The sequence below is a fragment of the Bufo bufo genome, chromosome 8 (genome assembly GCF_905171765.1).
Source record: "Bufo bufo chromosome 8, aBufBuf1.1, whole genome shotgun sequence".
Classification (NCBI taxonomy): domain Eukaryota; kingdom Metazoa; phylum Chordata; class Amphibia; order Anura; family Bufonidae; genus Bufo; species Bufo bufo.
The window spans coordinates 36,750,743-36,773,831 of NC_053396.1; the positions used below are offsets into that span (position 1 = coordinate 36,750,743).

General features: G+C 42.1%; 1 protein-coding gene across 5 annotated transcripts in view; it reads left to right on the forward strand.

Moving 5' to 3' along the window:
* Positions 1 to 23,089, forward strand: part of DENND1A (DENN domain containing 1A) — a 785,792-nt gene that overhangs the window by 636,916 nt on the left and 125,787 nt on the right. For all 5 annotated transcript variants that reach the window (XR_005774032.1, XM_040406251.1, XM_040406253.1 and 2 more), the window contains exons 14-17: positions 18,924 to 19,025; positions 19,102 to 19,189; positions 19,391 to 19,431; positions 21,817 to 21,888. Coding sequence is in view for 4 of the 5 variants with exons in the window: in XM_040406251.1 (XP_040262185.1) it covers positions 18,924 to 19,025; positions 19,102 to 19,189; positions 19,391 to 19,431; positions 21,817 to 21,888 (303 nt within the window). In the remaining variant the exon portion in view is untranslated. The remainder of the gene's footprint in view (positions 1 to 18,923; positions 19,026 to 19,101; positions 19,190 to 19,390; positions 19,432 to 21,816; positions 21,889 to 23,089) is intronic.

The window sequence follows — 23,089 nt, forward strand, 5'->3', positions numbered from 1 at the left end:
TTCTCCCCGGCTTGCTGTACAGGCTTCTGTGGGGGTACCGGGCCTCTATGCAGCATTCTTTTTGGGGGAGGAAGGCACCTTAGCAGTGTGCAGGAGTGCCAGGCACGTTATAAATTTGCAATGGGGAAGAGCTGAGAACCCTTTGGCAGCCTGCAAGGTACCATACATGGAAGAAACAAGTTGCACCATCCCATATTAATCCTCTAGATTCTCCAGTTTGTATCTATCTGTTAAAGACTCTTCTCTGAGGGATCTATTTAACTGAGGGTGTATGTTGTGGCCCTGGCTTGCTGCCTTTGGGCCTTGCTTTCTGCCTTGTTGCCTCTTGGCTTGTCCTGCTACCTTGTGGGGTTGGCCAGCTGCCTGTGTGCATGGGCTCTGCCTTCTGCCATCGAGTTTGCCCTCTGCTTGGTCTCTACTTTCTGCCAGTCTTCGATACCCCCTGCGCTGCCAGAGGAACTGCCTAATTTAAGTGCAGGCCTTGTCATAAATTAGGTACTTTCTCTTCGAGTCCAAGCTCCTAGTTTGAAATCTACTCCATCCCTGATTAGAGTAGGTTTCATTTGTATTTTATGCCAGTTTACTGTATTTGCTGTTGCAGATGTCCCCACTTCTGCCAGTGTCGAGGGGGGTCAAAAAAGCAGCGTGCGCATACATTTAGGCACATAACAGGTCTCTGAGCCTATGTTATCCCCAAAACTGGCATAAGGAGTCTATTTATGACATTGTAATCCTGCTTATGATAATGATGAGATGACTGCTGAAAAGTTACCTGTACAGAGCAAGAAGTCTTGACATATTTTAGACTGAGTGGCCAGTGTGAAAACAGCTCAATTTTTTTTTTTATAAATATTGATAGTGACATGGAAAATGAAACCAAAAATCACCAAATGCTCTAAAAAAAAAAAGGTTAATATAAAAATGTGATTTAGGCAATAAGTAATTTTCTTATGATAATTTTCCTTTAAATGGACACCAGCTTTGTTTGGTAAAACTTTGAGGAGGCTTAACTCAACCAGCCACCGCATCCTCTTTGTCCTTGTGATATATAATTCCATTAAAGAGAAGATTTACTTTTACCCATTATTATAACATTTGTGCCTTCATTACATTTTCTACAGCTAGACACACAAGCAATTCTAATGACTGTGAAGACAACTCCTCTCTGCCAACATCTTCCTTTTTCCATTTTTAAATTCTAGCTATAAAGTTACACTTGCCACTTTTTATAACCTGACCTAAAAAAAAGCCAATATATTGTAATTTTTCCTTATGAATATTGGCTACATTAAGGCTTTGTTTTACATGCAGTGTACACGGAGAATACACACTGTAATCGTCTCATTATAAATATAGGTTCAGGGAACGCAGGTGACTTGAGTTTCACTTCCCCTCTCCCGGGGACGGAGTCCATAATCCTCTGACAATGCCTGTAGTGTGTCTGCTCATCAGCTTGGCATTTTTCCAACCTGGCTACCGAGTCCCTCAGACATCATGTATACAGCTCGTTGTAATCTCTGGGGGTCTGTCCACTGCTCAGACTCACTCTCCTTCCTACACCAGGGACTCTGTGTGTGTTTGTGATTGTTTGGTGAAGATATAATTAAGCATGCTTCTTGGCAATATTTTATACCTGTGTGTTTTTATTTTATTTTTTTATTATTGTGTATGTGTGTAATTTCAGAATACCATATATATATATATATATATATATATATATACTGGTGTGTGTGTGTATGTATATATATATATATATATATATATATATATATTCTTAATAAATTTTGCTGTGCCCAATCTTTCATATCTTTTTCCAATTTTTTTTCCCAGCCATATGCATCTTTTCACATAGGAATTTTGCTCAGTCTGGATATCTCAGAGGCATACATTTAGGGGGTCATTTATTATCCAGAAATACACCTATATTATACATAATTCTGGTGCAGATTGCAGCGCAATCTGCGACTTCTCCCCGCTCACTCCAGGTCTCAAAAAGCTGGGCAGAGAAGGGGTCGGCTCTGCAAGCCTTTCTCATTCATCATCTTCTACTCCTGTTTTAGGCGTAGAAAATGGTCTAAATGTAGGACAGCAACATTTAGACTGGCGCTGGATGCGTCGAAGTTATGTAGAGGCCAGCACTTTTTCATAACTTCAGCGGATACACCGCCACATATAAGGGTTATTAAGACCGGCGTCTAAAACGCTAGTCTTAATAAATGACCTTCTTAGTGTTTAGCGTTTTGTTTTTTTGTGATCATTTTTTTTTTTTTTTGTTGAAGCACAAATTCGGTCTTTCTGTCTTAGGGGAAGTCTCTGTGTGGGCCTACAGTAAATGAACAAGAGGTTTCCTTTTTAAGCCTCCCTTGATATTAATGCAGTGTGTAGCAGCTCCCATTTTCACCTAAGCGTTATACCACTGCATAACATGTCATTGGATTCCTCCATTTTTGTGTGTATGATGCCCCAAAGTATTTTTTTTTTTCTTTCATTTTATTGTTTCTTGCACTGTGAGGACAAAAGGGGCAACTATCATCCATTGACCTGGTCTGTACTCTCTTCTACTATTGTCTCCATGCCATAAAGTTCCCGTGATAGCAGGGGCATACTCAGATCGCAGAGACCCATAGCACAACTTAGCATGGGCCCCACTGCTCCAAAGTGCATGCATCAATCACTCCCAGGCAATGCGGAATGAAAAGTACAATGCCCCAGATTTCTGATTCATTTTTTATTAAGCAATAGAAATTGTAATAAAAAAAAATAACTGTAATTTAAAGGGTAACTGTCATGTTTTCATAAAAAAATCTATTTTAGCATATGTTACTGCTGCAGCAGCATTATACATAAAGCAATCTTTAGTTTCTTCACATACCACTGTTTTCCTTGAGTTTTTCCCTTAGTTACGGCTGTTTAAACATTTACAATATGAGGACCTTCTCAAGAAGGCTCCTCTGCCATTTCTCTGAGGCCAAAACTGCTTTCACTCACTTCACGTACACACTTGCTGTAGACAGCAGCTCTCTGCCAGCCAATCAGATTGGATTACTGAGAGACACGCCTTCTCACTCTGAAGCCTAATGCAGTCATGCAGTGTTAAGGACCACCCCTTTGTCTTCTGTTTACATTAAGTTGGGAGACAGACAAGCCATAGCAACGGTCTTTTAAGGAAGCAGTGGAAAGGGACAGGGGACATTAATGAAAGCTGTTATTATAAGGTAATTACAGATCTTTTGACAATCATTGACAGACTAACTCTGTAATACATGCCTAGCTCTAATAAACTAGCAAATAAATAAAAATATGACAGTTACCCTTTAAAAAGTCACCCTCTGCCTCCCCCACTTTATCAGGCTTGTATGTTGGAAAAACTGGAACTGGTACTTAAAAAAATATTTCACTCATTCTAATTTATGCAACTAAATGTTGCATAAATGTATTGATTAATCTCCTGCTTCCCTTCTATTTTAAATGTTAATGAAATAGCACTACACACTCAAGAGTTGGATGCGATTAAGCTGACTGTCTACAGCCACCACTAGGGGGAGATCAGTGCATAGGAACTGATACAATTACCATGAAAGCTGTAATAATCTCTCTGCATTGAGCCTCTCCTAGTGGCTGCTGCACGGAAATGCAATGTCTTCATGATGGGAACAGTAGAAGCAGATTAATGCTGCCTCCTCCCATAGGGCCCAATAGTAGTAATGTGGTCTGCCTCCATTGAAGGTATGCCACTGCAATTGAGCATGTAAAGCTGATGCCAAAGAGACATTGAGAAATATGTTTTATCTACATCTGTTTAACTCTATATGCAGCCATTTCAGGGTAATAATACTAAATAACTGTATTTACCTTGCATATTGAAATTTGGAGAACCCCTAGAAACATGTCCAGGACAACTCCTTTAATACAGCATTGATAAGGCCCAATGAGATGCAGATTATTGGGTAGTCAAAGAAGGCCTTGGGACAGCTCATAGTAAAGTGGGGTCACATCAACATTTCTTATTTCTCTCCTTACTCTCTCAATTCTAGTCTTGTGATAATTAATAATCCACTAACTCCAGTACACCACAACAGAGAGAACCTTGCATTTCGAAGTGGCCACAGAGAGAGATAACTGGAGAATTGACTTCTTATCAGACATTTATGGAATGTCCAGGAGCATATGCTAAAATCACAGGGCTTCACAAAGGTCAGATTTGGGCCCACCATATCAGGTGTATATATATACTGTATATATATATTTCTGCTTGAGAAAGGTCCCAGTGAGAGGACTGAAACGTTGCGGTTTGGTGATTGAAATACACTGTTTTTTATTTACGCTTGGGATGTGCTGTGACATTTTTTTCTTTTGTATGTTTTGGAGGTAGAATCGCTTCTTCAACCGCTGGCACCGCTCTACCATACTCCATGCTCGGCTGCTCACAGTTTTTCATTTGATATATTAAGAGAGAGAGATAAGAATGAAATGAGTGTAGTCGCGCATGTACAGTTGCTGCTCCGATAGTGGAAGTAGATCCTCTGGGCTTGTGCCGCTACTCGGAGCAGCAGTGTAGGCATGAGATTGTCAAGGCTGGGCGAGATGTCCTGTCAATCAAGCAGCAGGGGTAGCCCCTTGCAGGTGAAGACCTCATGGTGTACGAATCGATTCACTCATCCCTAGTAGAGATGTATCTGTAGCTACCAGTAAATTATACATTGGAAGAATACTATTGAGATGTTTAGTCAGAGAAACGCCTTCCATTGACCATAGTTAAGCCAGTGGCTTAACTAGTAAGGTTTCTGCCAGAAATCAAGACCCAGCAGAGACAATCTGGGAAAAAAAAAATTAAAAGTTAAATATACAGGGGTGTCCACAAACACTATCAGAATGCTGAATGTCCATCCCCCTTCATGTCAGAGTGCTGACTCTGTGGAGCACAACTGAGAGAAACCACTGATAGAGGGAAGGACCATGACTCCATAAAGAAATGCATGGATTCCTTTCTGGGTTGGAAAGGGGCTTGGCTGGCCGCAGTAGCAACCACTTGGTCTGCTTTCATTGAGTGTACGGCACTGGGAATATCCTGACATGCCATAAATTCTGCACTGGGAAGGAATGGTTCTGTAAGTAAATTTTGTGCAGTGAAGTGTTGAAGTCTTGCCCATGCAGAGGGTTTAGTGACCTCAAATCTGGTGACAGGTTTCCTTTAAATTCTTAAGGTTAACTGTGGCAGATCTGCTTTTTGCAACACCAGTACTGGTAAAGTTGCCTCTAGTTAAAGGATAACTGTCATGTTTTCATCCAAAAATCAATTTTAGCATATGCTACTGCTGCAGCAGCATTATGCATAAAGCAATCTTTAGTTTCTTTACATACCACCATTTTCCTTGAGTTTTCCCCTTAGTTACGGCTTTCTTGAATCCTACAATATAAGGATCTTCTCAAGATGGCTCCTCTGCCAGTTCTATGAGGCCAAAACTGCTTTCCCTCACTTCACATACACACTTGCTGTAGATTACTGAAAGAGACGCCTCCTCACTCTGAAGCCTAATGCAGGCATGCAGTGTGAAGGGCCGCCCCTCTGTCTTCTGTTTACATTAAAGGGTTTCTGTCATGAGAAATAACGTTATGTAGCGGACTGACATTAGAGATGTGCTGATGTCAGCAGTACATAACGGTGTGCTTTATAACTCCCTGCCTGCCGCCGTTCTCTTAAAATAAACACTTTTAAAATATGCTAATGAGACTCTAGGTGCTATTAGGGCGTTGCTTCAGCACCTAGAGGCTCGGTCTACTCACCCTTTGGCACGCCCAGGTCCAGTTGATTGACTGGCGAGTTCTCCTCTTCGTCCAGTAAGTCCCGCCCCTGCGCCGTCCCGTTTAGTATTCGGCGCAGGCGCAGTGAGTGAAGGACGTGCTCCAGGAGAGTGTCCTTCACTCACTGCGCCTGCGCCGAATACTAAATGGGACGGCGCCTGCGCAGTGAGTAAAGCAGGTGCAGTGAGTGAGGCCGGCAGCAGCAGCGCGTCCTTTACTCACTGCACCTGCGCCGAATACTAAACAGGACGGCGCAGGCGCAGGATTTACTGGATGAAGAGGAGAACTCGCCAGTCAATCAACTGGACCTGGGCGTGCCAAAGGGTGAGTAGACCGAGCCTCTAGGTGCTGAAGCAACGCCCTAAAAGCACCTAGAGGCTCATTAGCATATTATAAAAGTCTTTATTTTAAGAGAACGGCGCAGGCAGGGAGTTATAAAGCACACCGTTATGTACTGCTGACATTAGCACATCGCTACATAACGTTATTTCTCATGACAGAAACCCTTTAAGTTGGGAGACAGACAAGCCCTAGCAACGGTCTTTTGAGGAACCAGTGGAAAGGGACAGGAGACATTAATGAAAGCTGTTATTATAAGGTAATTACAGATCTTTTAGCAATCATTGACAGACTAACTCAGGTATACATGCCCAGCTCTAATAAACTAGCAAATTTTAAAAAAGTTATTATTAAGGGTCCATTCACACGTCCGTATGTGTTTTGTGGATACGCAAATTGCAGATCCACAAATCACAGACACCGGCAATGTGCATTCCTCATTTTGCGGACCGCACATCGCCAGCACTCTCATAGAAAATGCCTTTTCTTGTCCGCAATTGCAGACAAGAATAGGACATGTTCTATTTTTTGAGGAACGGAAGTGCGGATCCCGGACAGCACATTCCGGCCCCATTGAAAATGAATGGGTCCGCATCTGTTGCGCAAAATTGCGTAACGGATGCGGACCCATTTTGCGGATGGGTGAATGGACCCTTAAAGGGATAATATTTATTTTGTCATCAAACTATATAGCCCTTGCGTCTGATCCGTCCTTGTTAGCCTAACTTTTGATATATAAAATTGTCTAAAAATAACTGGTATGTTTTTTCCTTTGAAAAGTTTTAAATTTGTGACATTTTTTTCCAGCAGATTTTGTATGACTCTAAGTACAGAATGAGTAACAATCATTATCTATGTGACAGGCCTTGGTGACCATCCGTTTGTCACTCTTTCATTTCGATAACCCCTCTCTCACCTTACAAGCCTGCGTAGAGTCCTCGCCAAGCAGTGCTGCTAATGGGTGGGTGGCCTCTCAGTTGCTTTCCCTCATCTTTAGAGACATTTTATGGCCGTTTGTTTTGGCATCCACCTACACATTCCTTGTTTTGATTTACCTCCTATAATTCTGCATCTCTCTCAGCTTTCATTAGACCTGCTCTTTATTAGACGTCTACATTGCTCCCCTGTTGCTTGTATCTTTACTTCAAATTTATTCTCTCCACCATTGTGCCAGCATCTGTTGGTGAACGATTCTGCATCATTTCATTATTACTACAGACGAACACATATTTAGGAATGATCAGACTGGAACAGGAGCTCGCCCTGACGTTTATCACATAATTTCCTGTGGCGTTTACTTTTTGGCTTATTTTTTTATATTAAAAGAAAAAGTACAATCTTTGGGGGTCATTTACTATGCTGAAATATGCATAAATTAGGCATTTTTCATATGCAGATAGCTAACTGTTGCGCCGCTATCTGCGACTTTGCCTAAAATTGTGGGCGTGGCATGGGTGGTAAAGAGGACGGGCCAGCAGTCCCATCGCATTCACCATTTTCTACAGGCATAGAAAAAGGTCTATAAATGTAAGACCGCGCTGAAGTTCTGGAGAGGCCTGCGCCTCTTCATAGCTTCGGCGGATCCACTGCCAAAAAAGTCAGACCCCAAAATTAATCAGAATACGGTTAAAAAAACAAAACAAAAAACGCATGTATTTAACCTTTCCACACAAAACCAACTTAGAACCATTGTGTGTCTACTTAGAATGAAGCTGCTCTGATCACCATGGGCCCAGCTTCTCTAATCTCGGGTGATTAGCTGACTTCCATGCGTCCACTCATCTCCCTGATTATGCACTCCTACATTGGCGGCATTGGAAATAGCTAGTGTTCTCTGTAGCAACTTTCTGCTTAGGTCAAAGAGAGGAATCGCAAGTGCTATATCATTTATCATTAGAGGTAAAGATAGGTGGGCTCCATACAATGTCTAGGAACTCAGTACTGTGTCCCTACTATGCAGCATCCTAAAGACTACATAAACTCCACATAATCATATTGCATAATTTTACAAAGTTTTAGTTACGCTGAAGAAAGACTTCCAGTGGGCATCCATAAAGAAGAAGACATCCTGTCAGCCTAGACCTATGTACGGTCATTGTTTTCATCACTGAAATCAGTATATCCATATTGAAGTCAACCAGAGTATAGTGGAATTTCAACGGAACCAGTGGAAGATAGACCAACTGTAGTATTGTATAGAATATTGTTATACAACCATTGGCTCACCAACTCACCAGGCCCCAAGTGGCCATGCTAGCAAATGTGGCTTCCCAGCAGCTAGGATATGTGACTCTGCCAACTTCTGGTAATCTGTGCAATAACTGGTAGAAACATAATAATGCAACAGAGCATTTTCTCCAGGAGTGTCTTCCTGTATCACCTTTGACGCTGACTTTAGCTTCCAAATTCCATGTCTGATTTTCAGACAATAGATTTTCCCAGCTGAAAAACTTTTGTTCCTACAAAACCAATCAATGTAATCTCACAATATCGATGTCTCATGCCTACTTCCATCTTACTAATTTGCGTTCCGCTCCCATCTAGCCTGAGCACACTATCGTTTTCCCCGCTGTGTCTGAAATAAGTTGCCGTACGAGCCTTTCATTTGAGCACTATACAGATTCTCGAAAACATCAGGAAGCTGTAACAACTTTTTAACGAGCTCCAATAAAACAATCCAAAGGAGGTTGAAAAAAAACCTTCACCTTACATTAGTTGGAATCTGGAAAGCCCAGAAATATATGCTAGAACTAATGAGATCATCAAATATGGCTCAGAAATATAAACTAAATAACACACAATATATTACCCGTGTGGATTTAGAACATAAAGGTTCGTTCTGAGCAGTTAAAAAAAAAAGAGAATAGTAAAATGTGCTGGAAAACTCCCTAATTCTAGCGTTTTTAATACTTGTTGGAATCGGGCTGTTCATTTCACAAAGTCTTGGAAGTTGGTAAAAAAATATACACACAAATCTCTCCGCAGAGGATTTGCACCAGTTTTCCTTTAATTTTTCTATATGTAAAAAGCCAAATAAATTTTGCTCCTGATTATAGCACCGTGTAGTTATTAGACAGTAAAGTAATGAGAGCTACTGTCACCGTATTGATTGCTGTGAGTGAAACTTAAAGAGGATGTTTAACAGATGAAAGGACAGCAACTGTCCATGTGCCTCCTTAGTGCATATGAATGTCAAAGAGTGGGGTCCCCTATTAGGGACTTCCCCTTTTTGAGCAAGAACAGGTGTCCACTCTGTATAGATGCCTCCCTTTATTGTACCTTGTAATATTAGCATGCTGGCCGTGGCTTCCACTGGCAAAATCAGCCTTTTTTCAGGGTGCTGGGTACGAGACTAGGGCCGGCAATTTAAAAAAGGGGTGTCACAACTGTTTTAAAGACGTCTTCCTTCTCATTACAGTATCGGTCACAACTGTATGATCACTAGAACACCCACCAAATCACTATAATGGTTCTACCAGGGATTAGGTTTTTGCTGTTGGTGTGTAGTTTTGTTTCTCATCCCGACCTAGCATTGTGCATTTATTTCATTTTTGTCTCATCTGTACATAGAACATTTTCCTTGAAGCATTGTGAACATCCGGAGGCTTCCTTCGTGGTGTCCTCCCTTCAACATCATTCTTGTTCAATATCTTTCTAACAGTGGGCACGTGAACATTTTTAGCTTTTACCTAAGTCACACGTAGAAAAATGTGCCATAAAAGAGATCTAAACTTGCCCTTAAAAACACACCACTTTGAAAACTGGTGAAGTGTGGTGTAGGGGAATAAATGTCACCGAAATTTGCGGAAAAAAAAGGACGTGCGCCGAAAGATGTGATGATTTTCTGCCTGAAAAGTGGCACGCGAAGAATGATGAATACTCTTCTTTTTCATCTCTTTCAGAATTGCACCTTGGACTCACCCACCACGAGGGAGATTAGCAATAGACCTGAATCTTTTCAATTGGTAGATGAGTTGTCTGCCCCAGGTCTTTATCAAAGCTTTTGTAGCATTTCCCAACTCATGCATCTCTATAACACTTTCTGAGGTCTTCTGAAAGTTGTATGCATTGAGGCATGGTTCACACTTATCGGCCTTTCTTAAAAAGAACAGATTTTTCAGTAACCACAAAGTGGATGTGGATCCAGGGTTGGCTGGGGTTCAATATGATCAATATAGTCTAATAGGTTTTATTTCAAAGAAATAGACCCTGGTTGCAAGTTTTTTGGCTCCAAAGGAAGCTCCAAATGTTTTTTTTTTCTCCTTGACATTTGGGGCCCACTATGGTATCACAGCATGGGCCCACCGGAGGATCCTCTGGTACTCTGGTGGGCCAGTCTGATTCTGTGTGGACTCTGTGTCACTTGAGCATATGTGACTTGTGGGCTTCTCCTCAGGGCATTAACTAAGTTGTCCCCATGGTTTTCACCCTTTAACCTCTATACAAGAATCTGAACTCTGCTGCAAGAGAACTACCAGGCTGCTACCTCTTGGAATAGTCTCTGTTCTAGTGACTGCTGACCCACGAGGGTCAGGAGACACAGGTGCAGGGCATCGAGGGATCAAGCATAACTATAGCCAGGGCTGGCAGGGTTAATGCAATCTGATAAACATTCTGAGGTTAGGGCAAACAGCAATACCGAGATCTGGCAGCAAAGGGTCAATTCAGAAAATCAGGCAGAAGTCTGTTCATGGACCTATGAATGAGAAAGGGCACATCTTTTTAAGAAACTAGAGAACCTGAATCTATTGCTTAAGCACCTTCTCACAGGTGGACAGAGTGGTGCTACTCCCACAGCTGTGCCCACCGGGAGGAGTGGAGTGATGGTGGGCATAGACTGCTGCCATATCACAGGCTTTGTGTGTTTTTATTTTATTTAATGGGCAAAGCTCCCGTGAAACTCAAACTTCCATCCTATTACATCTCATCTTCTTAATTGAAACAACTTTTAAAAATTAACTCTTTGAGAAGTTGTTTACACAGAGGTTCACTTACTTTTGATCCCGGCACTGAGAATGTTTACTGAATAAAACTGTACAACAATTTGTGTGTTATTAGTGCAGCATTTAGGGAATCCGGCGGTGTCCAGCTATACCAGATACAACAATTCCTGGATTCTGTTCCTCTGCCGGAACAGAATACCGGAATGCCTTCAGAAGGTGTGGACTTACCCTAGGACAAACCATAACTGAGCAAACTATGAAAGTGGAGAATCTGAGGTTGATATTGCTTTTTTTATTAGCTATAATTTTTATTATCATTTACAAAATTTGAATGGAATAGTGCAATATTAACCCTTCCCTAAGCAGAGTCTCTGTTCCGATAAAGTGAGAAAATGTGGCTGTTATGGATCGGGTTGGCTGTGATGAGATATATGGAATGTGCAGGGATCCCTTTTCCACGTGCAATGTTCCAGATGGTTTTGGGGTGTGCTGATGTTAATCAGGATCAAAAGAGGGCTCCAGGTCAATCAATGGCTCCAAACTCAGAAAACAGTGTAAACCATATATACAATCTAGTAAATTTCAGTGTAAGGGCTCATTCAGACGGCCGTATGCTGTCCGCAAAAATGCGGATTTTTTTTTTTTTTTTTTGAGGACAGTTCAGCATGTCCACAAAAAAAAACAGATTGCATTCCGTTTTTTTCGCTGATCCATAGACTTCAATAGGGCCATGTCCTGATTTTCACTGACAAGTATGGGATGTGTTTCATTTTTTTGCTGACCCATGCAATGGAAGAAAAGGGCCCCATAAAAGTGAATGGGACAGCATCTAATCCGCAAGAAAACAGATCCGCATTTTTGCGGACAGCATACGACCGTCTGAATGAGCCCTAACAGTAAAGTAAATGTTACTTCTAAATGTAGCGTGGCCTTGTTTTCATTTTTAACCTAATAGAAATAAGTATACATGTAATCATCAATGAGTAATTATTCTGCTCGGAGAACGTATTCCATGAAGATCTTCCCTTTTAATACTTTTCTAGCGCTCCGACAAAACCAGGTCTAATGCAGGTGTCTATTTAAAACACACACATTACTTGTAAAAGCATCAGAAGCAAGAAGGTAAAGAATCTCTGTGGCCTTTTTCTATGTACCCCCTACCGGATGAAAAACGAAACTAGTAAATTATTGTAATGTATGCAGACATTTTCACATCAGTTTTGTCAATAGCGATGTCTCGCCAGTATTACGTGTACCACAGAATGAGAAGAAATAGCATTCATAAAACATTTATAAGTGTAGCACAAGTAGGGCTGAATGTTGGCAGTTTGTTTTTTCGAAAATAAATTAGCATACAAAAAACCTAAAAAAAACTAAAAGGCCTTGGAGTAATATTACTGATGTGACTGTTGTGCTGAAGTCTGACATTTATCCTTTGTATGTGAGCCATCTTGTGAAATAATTATGGAAACTTCATGGGCAAACCTGAAATAAGAAATATATTGGAAAAGAGGGATGTGGAGCAGAATATAATTGGGGAAAATATGCAGAACTCCTGTTGCAGAATGCTTTATCTGAGCCTTTGGGCGATTTTATGTTTTTCTTTTAATGGAGATTACCTGCATAGCTAAGAAGAAACATTAGCATGAAAGAGTATACAGGGATTATTTAGCCAGCATAACATTTGCGGTGTTATACATAAAGGTAGGGTCCCCATAGTAGTGATTGAAGAATTGGTCTCCTATTATGGTACCTGGTTTTGTTTCTGAGGACTGAAGGGTCTCATATTTGCTTCCTGCTGCATTTCTTTTCAGTATCCTTGTTTCCTTACAAGGCAGTTCCACACGGGAGGGACCTCCTGCCCTGTTTTTTGTTTTTTTTTGCTGTGGGTCCAATAGGTCCTGATAATCTTTTGAGATACAGCCAGGCACGCAGTCGCACGTTTACTAAAACTGATACATTTATTTTATGCCAATGAAAGCCGAGAGGGTTGTTTGGAGACCACCCCCATTCTTCTCATTTGTTTTCCATGATGATGAGAGAAGAGAAGAGTTGTGCACATATGATGGGTGTTCAGATGTGACTTTAAGGAATGCCATTTTACACCAAAAAAATGTTAGAGGCTCCTCATGCTATATTCCACGTTCAATAAATGCACTTAAGTGATGTTGCGTTCTTGTAGAAGACCTCTTTAGGTCTTCTACAAGAACCCAATACGTACAGAACAAGGATATGGTAAATTGTTACCAAAAATATTAAGGCATCAAAAACAGGAACAAAAGCACACACAATATCTATAGAAGTAAATTAGTAGCAAAACCGGTACTCTCATCTGTAACTGAGTGTAAGAAATTATTACCGTATTTTTCGCCCTATAAGACGCACCTAGGTTTTTGAGCAGGAAAATAAGAAAAAACATTTTTTTAACCAAAAGGTGTGCTTTTGGTGGGCTTTGAACTAATGGTAGCCTGTGAATTACAATATTATGGGGGTCTGTGGATGGCACTGTTATGGGGGTCTGTGGATAGCACTGTTATGGGGTCTGTCGATGGCACTGTTATGGGGGTCTGTGGCTAACACTGTTATGGGGGCGCCTGTGGATGGCACTGTTATGGGGGCATCTGTGGATGGCATGACACTGCTATGGGGGGGATCTGTGGATGACAGATAAATAGCATCTTATGCTATTTGACATCCAAAGATCCCCCCCATAACAGTGTCAGCCACTGTGAATGACCCCCAATACAGGGGGTGGGGGCTGGCATCTATACTAGTTTTTAAATGGCAGCGGTGGCCCAGTGCAGTCATAGTATTCTATTGCACCGGGCCCCGCTCACTGTACTAATGCTGCTATCTACTGTAACTGCAGGCAGGCAATGGTTAACTATAGATATAGATCCAGCACTGAGCAGCCTGTATTTACGATCATAGCAGGCTGGTGGCAGGGCGGACGGGCGGGCACTGGCAGCGTAACTTCCTACGTCACGCGAATGCGCCGCCTGCTTCATTCATAAAGTGGGTGGAGCAGGCACGTGACGTAGGAAGTTACACGGCCAGTGCCTGCCCACCCAGCCTCCTGCCTCCAGCATCCAGCCTGCTATGATCGTAAGTACAAGCTGCTCAGTGCTGAATCAAACATATCTATAGTTAACCATTTCCTGCCTGCAGTTACAGTAGATACCATTAGTACAGTGAGCGGGGCCCGCTGCCATAGAATACAGTGACTGCACCGGGCCCCGCTGCCATTACAAAACTAAAGGCAGGCCCCCAGCCCCTCCTGGCTGATACACACGCCGGCCGCGCTGTGCAGCTTGCGGTCAGCGGTGCATCAGTGTAAAAATGGCAGCCTTCGCCCCATAAGGCGAAAAATACGGTATATATAAATATATACTATATACAATACACCCTCATACTGGGTCTCATTCGAGGTTGGATGCAATAAATGAGACACAAGAGTGAACGTATAGAAAAAGATATATTGTATAGTGTGGAATATGTAGTATATATCTAGTTACAGTGAAACAAAAAAAAAAAAATATTACATAGAGAGAGACTTATACACACATAACAATAATTATAATTACTAGCAATTTCCAGGATACAATATAAGGCTACTTTAACTCAACATTAAAATTCCTTACAGTTTATAGTTACCACACATGGGCCTCCAATCCTTGTCTCTCCTCTGCCCTCTCCAGTTCTCTCTTCCCCAACATCCCCCAAAAATTGATCTTTTATTCCTTGAAAGCTCTCAACCTCCAACCTTGCTAACGCCCCATATCGGTTCTCTGAGTCGGTGGGCCTGCCCAGAAACGGAATCTTGGACAACCAGTTATTTTAGCATTTTATGACACTCTGCTCTTATTCACACATTTTGGGTGCCTCTTGTTCTCTACCAATCAGGTGCCTCTTGTTCTCTACCAATACAGGATATTCCAGGACCTTTATCTGTGAGAATCAGAGTAAGGGCTCGTTCACACAAACGTGTGATGCCCGTTGCCGTATTGCGGACCGCATTTGCGGATCCGCAATACACGGGGACACCGTTCCGTGGCCATTCCGCATCACGGATGTGGACCCATTTATTTCAATAGATCCGCAAAAAAAAACAGAAGGTACTCCATATGCCTTCTGTTTCCGTATTTCTGTTTTTCCGTTCAAAGATAGAACATGTCCTATTCCATTCACACGTCCGCAAATGGGTCCGCATCCGTTCCACAATATCGGGAACGGGTGCGGACTCCTTCATTCTCAATGGGGTAGGAATGGATGTGGAGACTATGTGCTCGCCGCATCTGCATTTCCGGAGCGCGGCCCCGAACTTCTCCGGATCCGCCACGGACGTGTGAATGGACCCTTATTATCAGGGTGTTCCGTTCCGCAAAAAACGGAATGCACACGGACATCATCCGTATTTTTTGCAGATCCGTTTTTTGCGTACCGCAAAATACTGAAAAAGCCATTAGGTCGTGTGCAAGAGGCCTAAGGAGCTAGATACTTACTAATGAAGTATAAACACATACAGTCAGCTAGCCGTCTCTGATTCACACAAATAAATCCCTCATAATCTATACAATATAATGCATATATTATTTCCAAAACCTGTACTTCTCACATCGAGTATGTTCCTAATGAAGTATATCACATGAAATTGCCTTACTTCACCATTTGTGATCCTTTCGGCTTTTTGTTTTAGTGGATGTAATTTACTGTTTGTCCCAAAATATGGTTAACTAGGTCCTATTAGCATAATAACTCTCTTTTTTATGTAAAATTTGCCTTTCATCTTTTAGTTTGATGAAGCCAATATCTAAAAAAAAAAGTAGAAGGCAATCAAAATTCACTTATTTAGCTCATAGATCGTTTCAGTCCATTGACATTTAGAATTCCACAAATGTTCCTTCTTGAGGAGATGCTTAGAAATGTTAAAGAGGACCTGTCACCTTTATTAACTCATATATTAACAGTTCTGGAGCATCATTTCTTCTGACTCTGTCTACTATTCCTGCTAAAAGTTTATGAATGAATTGACAGCTGTCTGAGATAAAAGTCCAACTCGGTGTTACAGGTGGGATGTGTGTCCCTGCACAGTCTGAGACTGGCAGCACTGACTGGATAGTGTCTTTGCAGGAACACACCCTCAATTGGTAACGCCCAGTGGACCTTTATCGCAAATTGCTGCCAATTCATTCATAAAGTTTAGTAGGGATAATAGACAAATGGCACAAAACAGAGTTATAAGAAATAAACCCCAAGAATTGTTATTGCCAAAGCAGACATGTCAGGAGAGGGGGCAGGTCCTCTTTAATTATCAACTTTGCGTTCCGATACTGAAGCAATATATATAAGCAATCAATATACAATATTTAAAGTTGAACTGACTCAAAAACGTAAAGTGTACGTAACCTTTTGAGGAATCTTATTAAAAACTATTCTAAATGCCATACAACATTTTTTTTTTCCATTTTGCCTACAAAATAGGCACCTGAATTTCCACTGCAGTGGCAGGAGCACACATCTCTTCACCTGCCTCTGAATCCGGACGCCACTGATATGTCAGCAGTGTATGGATTCCAAAGTGCTATAGACACCTGAACTTCTGGCACCTATTATGTAGGTAAAATGGAAAAATATATATATATATATTTTACAAAAGTTAATTTTATGGCATTTAGAATAGTTTTTAATAAGTCCTTCAAAAAGTTACATACACTTTAAATATTCACTGACCTTCAGACAGGCGGTTGTTAGGTGGGATTTTATTTTGGTCCTCATAATGAGGATTTCCAAGGAGGGGTTCTTCTGTCTGCACTACCATATTAAATCGTGGTTGATTTGACTAGTTGGATCTAGGCAGTAATACATTTTGGACTGCACTTAGTCCTTTGTCAGAATAATTTTCTATGATGGCCAGCATAAAACACCACGATTAGGCTACATGCACACGAACGTATTTTGTTTCCATGTCCGTTCCGTTTTTTTTGCGGATAGGATGCAGACCCATTCATTTCAATGGGTCCGCAAAAAATGTGGACAGCACACCATGTGCTGTCCGCATCAGTATGTCCGTTCTGTAGCCCCGCAAAAATAATTGAACATGTCCTATTCTTGTCCTTTTTAGGCATTGTTACAATGGATCCACAAAAAAAAACGGATGGCATACGGATGTCATCCTTTTTTTTTTTTGCGGACCGCAAAACATACGGTCGTGTGCATGTAGCCTTATTGTGATGAAAGAACGAGTACAAATGCATTGATTCCTAGCACCAATGGAAGGACTTATTTTCTTTCTCCTTGGGAATCCCACTGATTGCAAAGTCCCAGAAGGGTCCACCAGGGTGGAATTCTTTCCTAAAATGAAGAAAATTGCATTAGGGGTTTTGCCTTTCTCTGGATCAACATTGGAGCAAAAAAGGTTGAACTTACATATGTGTTCTTCCTTATATTTCCTCTTGGCTCAAAATTCCACAAGATGAGCGGAACAAGATAATAGGATGCTATAAAAATATAGCAATATGAGCTGCACTGAAACAATCCTAGCATGACGCGATAATGTAAAGGGGGTTATACCATGATTAATGTAAGAAATGAAGATGGAAAGTCATACATAATCTAGTACATTATGACCTCTTTCTAACAAAGCTAGAACCAGCCCAGTAGATTACATGGATCCAGAGCTCTCCCCATTCATTGCTCCAATTTTTCTGCTGGATTTATTTCAAGTTGGCAGCTTAGGGTACGTGTCCTTTTGTCAGGGGTGCGTCCTGTCTGTTGCACCTGGTAGCAGTTGAAGGATGGAACTGAGCATGTGCTTCCAGGACAGAGAAATTAGAAAAAAGCAATCAGAAGGTGGTGCTAAACAGATGGAGTTAATTGAATAACTTAGTAGCTATAATACATTTTTAATTACCGTATTTTTCCCCTATAAGACTCACCGGCCCATAAGACTTTTTAGAGGAGGACAATAATACAAAAAATATTTTTCATTAGACCTCAGCTCACAGCCCCAATGTTAACAAGACCCTCAATCAGACCTCAGCTCAGAGCCCAATGCGAATGACCCCCAATCAGGCCTCAGATATGAGCCCAATATAAATAAGACCCCCCATTTAGACCTCAGATGAAACCCCCATACCTCATATCAGCCCCCAGCCTCAGATCATAAGCCCCCATGCCTCATCTCAGCAGCCCTCAGCTTCAGATCACAAACTAAAAAATCCACTTGCCTCTCCTGCTCCGGACGCCGCTGCTTCTCATCTCCAGTGCTCTGTCTTCTTCTTCCTGCAGTCAGTGTGGGGTCACACGGCACAGCCGACAGTAGAGGTCCAGGAAGTGGTGAGTACAGAGCCTTCACCTCTTCCCGGTCCTCTGGTACTAATGGAAGCGCTCATTAGTATTCACCCCTTAAGACGCAGTGACGTCCCCCCCCCCGTCCCCCCCCCCCCCCCACACACACACTTTGGGGGGGGGGTGCGTCTTTTGGGCCGAAAAATACAGTATATGAAATTACAGAAGTATTCAGGTGCTGGTTTGAAAACTGTAGAATATTATTCATGGGACAATCCCTTTTAAATTTGTATCGTAAGACCTTGACGCCCTTATCAAAAATTATGGGCATCTAAGAGTGGCCTCATCTTTGTATGTATTTTTTCCTCTTATGTTTCGGAGCAAGAATTATGTGCAGAAATCAGATGGAGCAGCAGGGATTTAGTGCTGAAGTTACCCCGTCTGTGAATACTGTAGATGAATGCCTAGAAATGCTGGATGTAACCCATTGCCACATTTGCCCTCAATAAACTTTTCTTACCTTTGATGGTCATTGTCTGTCTGCCCCCACAGGAGGAGCCAATTACCTTTTGTGAAGACACATTTGTGTCCCACCGTTCCAGTGGGATGAGACCATTCCTTCAAAATGCGATTCAGCTTCAGCTCTTTAAACAGGTACGAGATTTGAGAACCCTCTTGCAGAATTGCACAGTCACTTATATTAGCAGCATTTAATCTTGTTCTCGTCTAGTTCATAGATGGGCGTCTTGACCTGCTGAACACTGGAAATGGATTCAGTGATGTCTTTGAAGAAGAGATAAATATGGGCGAATATGCAGGTAAAGAATGTCAGAGCAGACGGTTATAATACCTATTAGATGTAGCCACCCCTCTCCCGCCGTTATTCTGGCTGCCAGTGTCCCATAATTAAATATATCAATTCCAATGGTCACCACTGAAGTATCTTCTACATATCCGATTTTCAGCGTGTTCTGCAGATTACCTTGGGTATATTGCTATTTCTACTTTTTCCCCCACAGGCAGTGACAAGCTCTACCATCAATGGCTATCAACAGTAAAAGTACGTATCCAGTGTCCTCACTTTATGACCCAGTATTTTCTAAAAATGCAGCGTCGTGAATAGTTTCTGTTAGGCCACGATCACATCACCATTTCATTTTCCGTACTTCCGATCTGTCAGGAGAACAGAATTTATTTTTTTAAATGGATCCTTTATTTTGAGCATCCGTTTGTGTCAGTTCCATCAGAGATCCATATTTATGATGGGAGAACAAGTCCTCCTCACAGGAGCGAGACCATAGCCAAAATTTTAGGTGCAGGAATGTAGAGTCAGCATCAAGAGGTTGTCTCATCTCATCAACCCATTTCCTTATTAGTTCATATGCATGTCATAGAGAGGAGCGCACACTTGGGCCCCCAGATCTTTCCATATATTACATAGTCAGCCATTGATCTGATCAACGGTATTTAAAACTATATATCCCCTGTGTCAGCCTCTGCAGGGAAATTAAGCAACCTCGTCCAGCAAAATGAGCTAGGAGACAGACAGTTAGTAAACTGGTTTTTCAGGGAGACTTTAAAAAAATTAAATAGCTAGTACATTTTAAAAGTAACAAAAGAAGTTTTACTCACCTCTACCGATCCCCTCCTGCATCGGTCCCCGCTTCCAGTCACTGCAACCAATCACCGGCTGAGGCAGGGCACCAAGGACAGGACAGGAAGTGAAGAGCACTGGGGACCGGAGCATCGTCAGTATGGCAGTGGTGGGGATCGAGGGACATGAGCAATTCTTTTAACATGTTCTGGCTCCTTAATATTTGTTATATGTTTTTAAACCTCCCCAAAGAGAAATCTTAGCCTGCAGGTCAGTGGTAGCCTGTATTTTGTAATTTGAAATCCCAATGACATAAAGGCTCACTATTAGAGTCCCCCGCTCCTACTCTTAAAGAGGACCTCTCACCACCCCTGACATGCCTGTTTTAATAGCTACATGTACTCCCCATGTAATAACAGTCCTGGAGCATCTATTCTTATGGCTCTATGTTGTGCTGTTCCTTTATTATTTCTACTAGAAGTTCTGAATGAATTTCTAGCAGTCTGCAGTAAGGGTACAGAGGGGAGGTAACCAGTTAGGGGGTGTGTCCCTGCACAGTCTCACTCTATCCAATCAGGGCTGCTATTGCCAGACTGTGCAGATACACCCCCCCAACTGGTTACCACCCCTGTGTACCCTTACTGCAGACTGCTAGAAATTCATTCATAACTTCTAGTAGAAATAATAAAGGAACAGCACAACATAAAGCCATAGGAATAGATGCTCCAGAATTGTTATTACATGGGGAATGCATGAAGGTATTAAAAAAGGCATGTTAGGAGAGGGGATAGCTCCTCTTTAACACGTTCCCGACCTATGACGAGTATACTCCTCATGAAGCACTGCTACTTAGCGCTCCATGACGAGTATACACGTCATGGCATTAAACTGTCACCATGTCTGGAACACCTAAAGAGTTAACAATGTTTTTAAAATCAGTTTTGAATACCTTGAATGGTGTAGTTTCTAGAATGGGCTCATTTTTGCGTGGTTTCTATCATGTAAGCTTAACAAAGTGACTTCAGACCTGAACTGGTCCTTAAAAAGTTGGTTTTGGAAAATTTCTGAGAAATTTCAAGATTTACTTCTAAACTTCTAAGCCTTGTAACGTCCCCCAAAAATAAAGGAACAGGCATTCCTGTCCACACGAGGGGATGTGCCGCCAACCATGGTTATTTTAGGTCAGCATGAAGATGTGATCAACGACAAACAAGCAAATTATCATTCGTCATTCGATCACTGGACAATGATTGAGAAAGATTTATTTCCCTATGTAAATGGGGTTCAAGAGCGCTATTACCCTTGCAGTCTGAGTCTCTGGTGCCGCCCCAATTGATGGCAATATCTGGGCTTGCCATTTGAAATAAAGGTGTGGTTCATGTGTGGACTGGCAATTAGTAGTAACCATGGCCCATTACCCGCAGCTGAAGCCATCCCATTATCAGCAGCTTTAAATGGTCCACAGATCACACTGGTCATAGGTCATAAATATCAGATCAGTGGGGTCCGACTCACTTGAATAGGGCAAGAAGTTGTAATTACAGCGGCTGAATTTGGGGGAGACCACTATGCAACTTCTGTTTATCTTCTGTTGCAGAAGCATTAAGTGAAGGGCCTACTAGATAGAGCGAAGAAAAGACACAACTGTGATGCGTGAACATACTTTTGTGCATTACATACGTTTCTCCGTAATCTTTCAGTAATCCAGAACACGTGATACTAATTGATGGCTTTTATTAATACATTTCCTTATAATCCTACATGAAGAGACATGCTGCCATTATGCAGCAAACATGCCGAGCAGACCGCTATCATTTTCTAAAGCATCTTATGAAGCGTTGTTTATTGCAGAAAGGAAGCGGGGCCTTTCTTAACACCATGAAGACCAGAGCTAATCCAGCCATGAAGACTGTCTACAAGTTTGTAAGTACCACATATAGGAAAAGGTGGGCACCAGGGGCGGACTGGGAGATTAAAGTGGCCATGGAAATAAACCTAAAAGTGGCCCCATGTTGTAGGCCGGTCCAAATTGACAGAAGACAAGACAACACAAATATGTAGGGGCAACAGCAGCAGTCGGGGCCAGCAGTACCACAGTGCAGCACAAAATACTGCCCCAGAAGAACCAAATACCACAGTGCAGCACAAAATACTGCTACCCCCACTGCAGTATTCAACTGTCTACTGTCCTAAATTCGGTGATACAGTTAAAATCAGGAGGGCACCTGTGTTCACCTGCCAGGTGCATAAGTACCTGATGCCTCTAGCATTAATTAATGCTGAGGGCATTAGATCGTTATGTACCCAGACAATGGCCGTGAGGGGGGCTCTGGTGGCCCCCTGAGCATAAGCCCACCGGGAAGTTTCCCTGTAGGGTCTTTTGCCAGTCCGCCCCGCCACAACCTTTCCCCTCCATACATCTCTGAGCTACTTTCCTGATACATCCCCACATGTAATCTCCGATCCTCATAAGACCTCCTTCTCTCTTTTTATCACCTCTTTCCACAATCACCTCCAAGATTTCTCCCGTGCATCCCCCATAGTCTAGAACTCTCTGCCCCAACATATCAGACTCTCACCTACAGTGGAATCCTTTAAAGGAAACCTGAAAACCCACCTCCTCAGACAAGCCTACAACCAGTGACCCTGCTGCCTCTATACCGCCATGACCAACTTCACCCGCACCTACTGTGTCCTTCTCCATCCCTCATTTGCAGGGTCCTCTCTCCTATACTAGTTTATAACTTGTCTTGTTCATGCTTATTGTAGTTGTTTTGAATTGTGTATGTGCACCCCTTTTCATATGTACAGCACCATGGCATGAATGGTGCTTTAATAAAGAATAATAATAATATTACAGGCCCTGCATTTAAAGGGCATGTGTCATCAGGTTTGTACCTATGAAACTGGCTGACCTGTTACATGTGCACTTGGCAGCTGAAGGCATCTGTGTTGGTCCCATGTTCATATATGCCTGCATTGCTGAGATAAAAGATGTTTCCATATATGCAAATGAGCCTCTAGGAGCAACGGGGGCGTTACCATTACACCTACAGGCTCAGCTCTCTCTGTAACTACTGTTCCCTTTCCACTTTGATTGACAGGACCAGGCAGTGTAAATGTG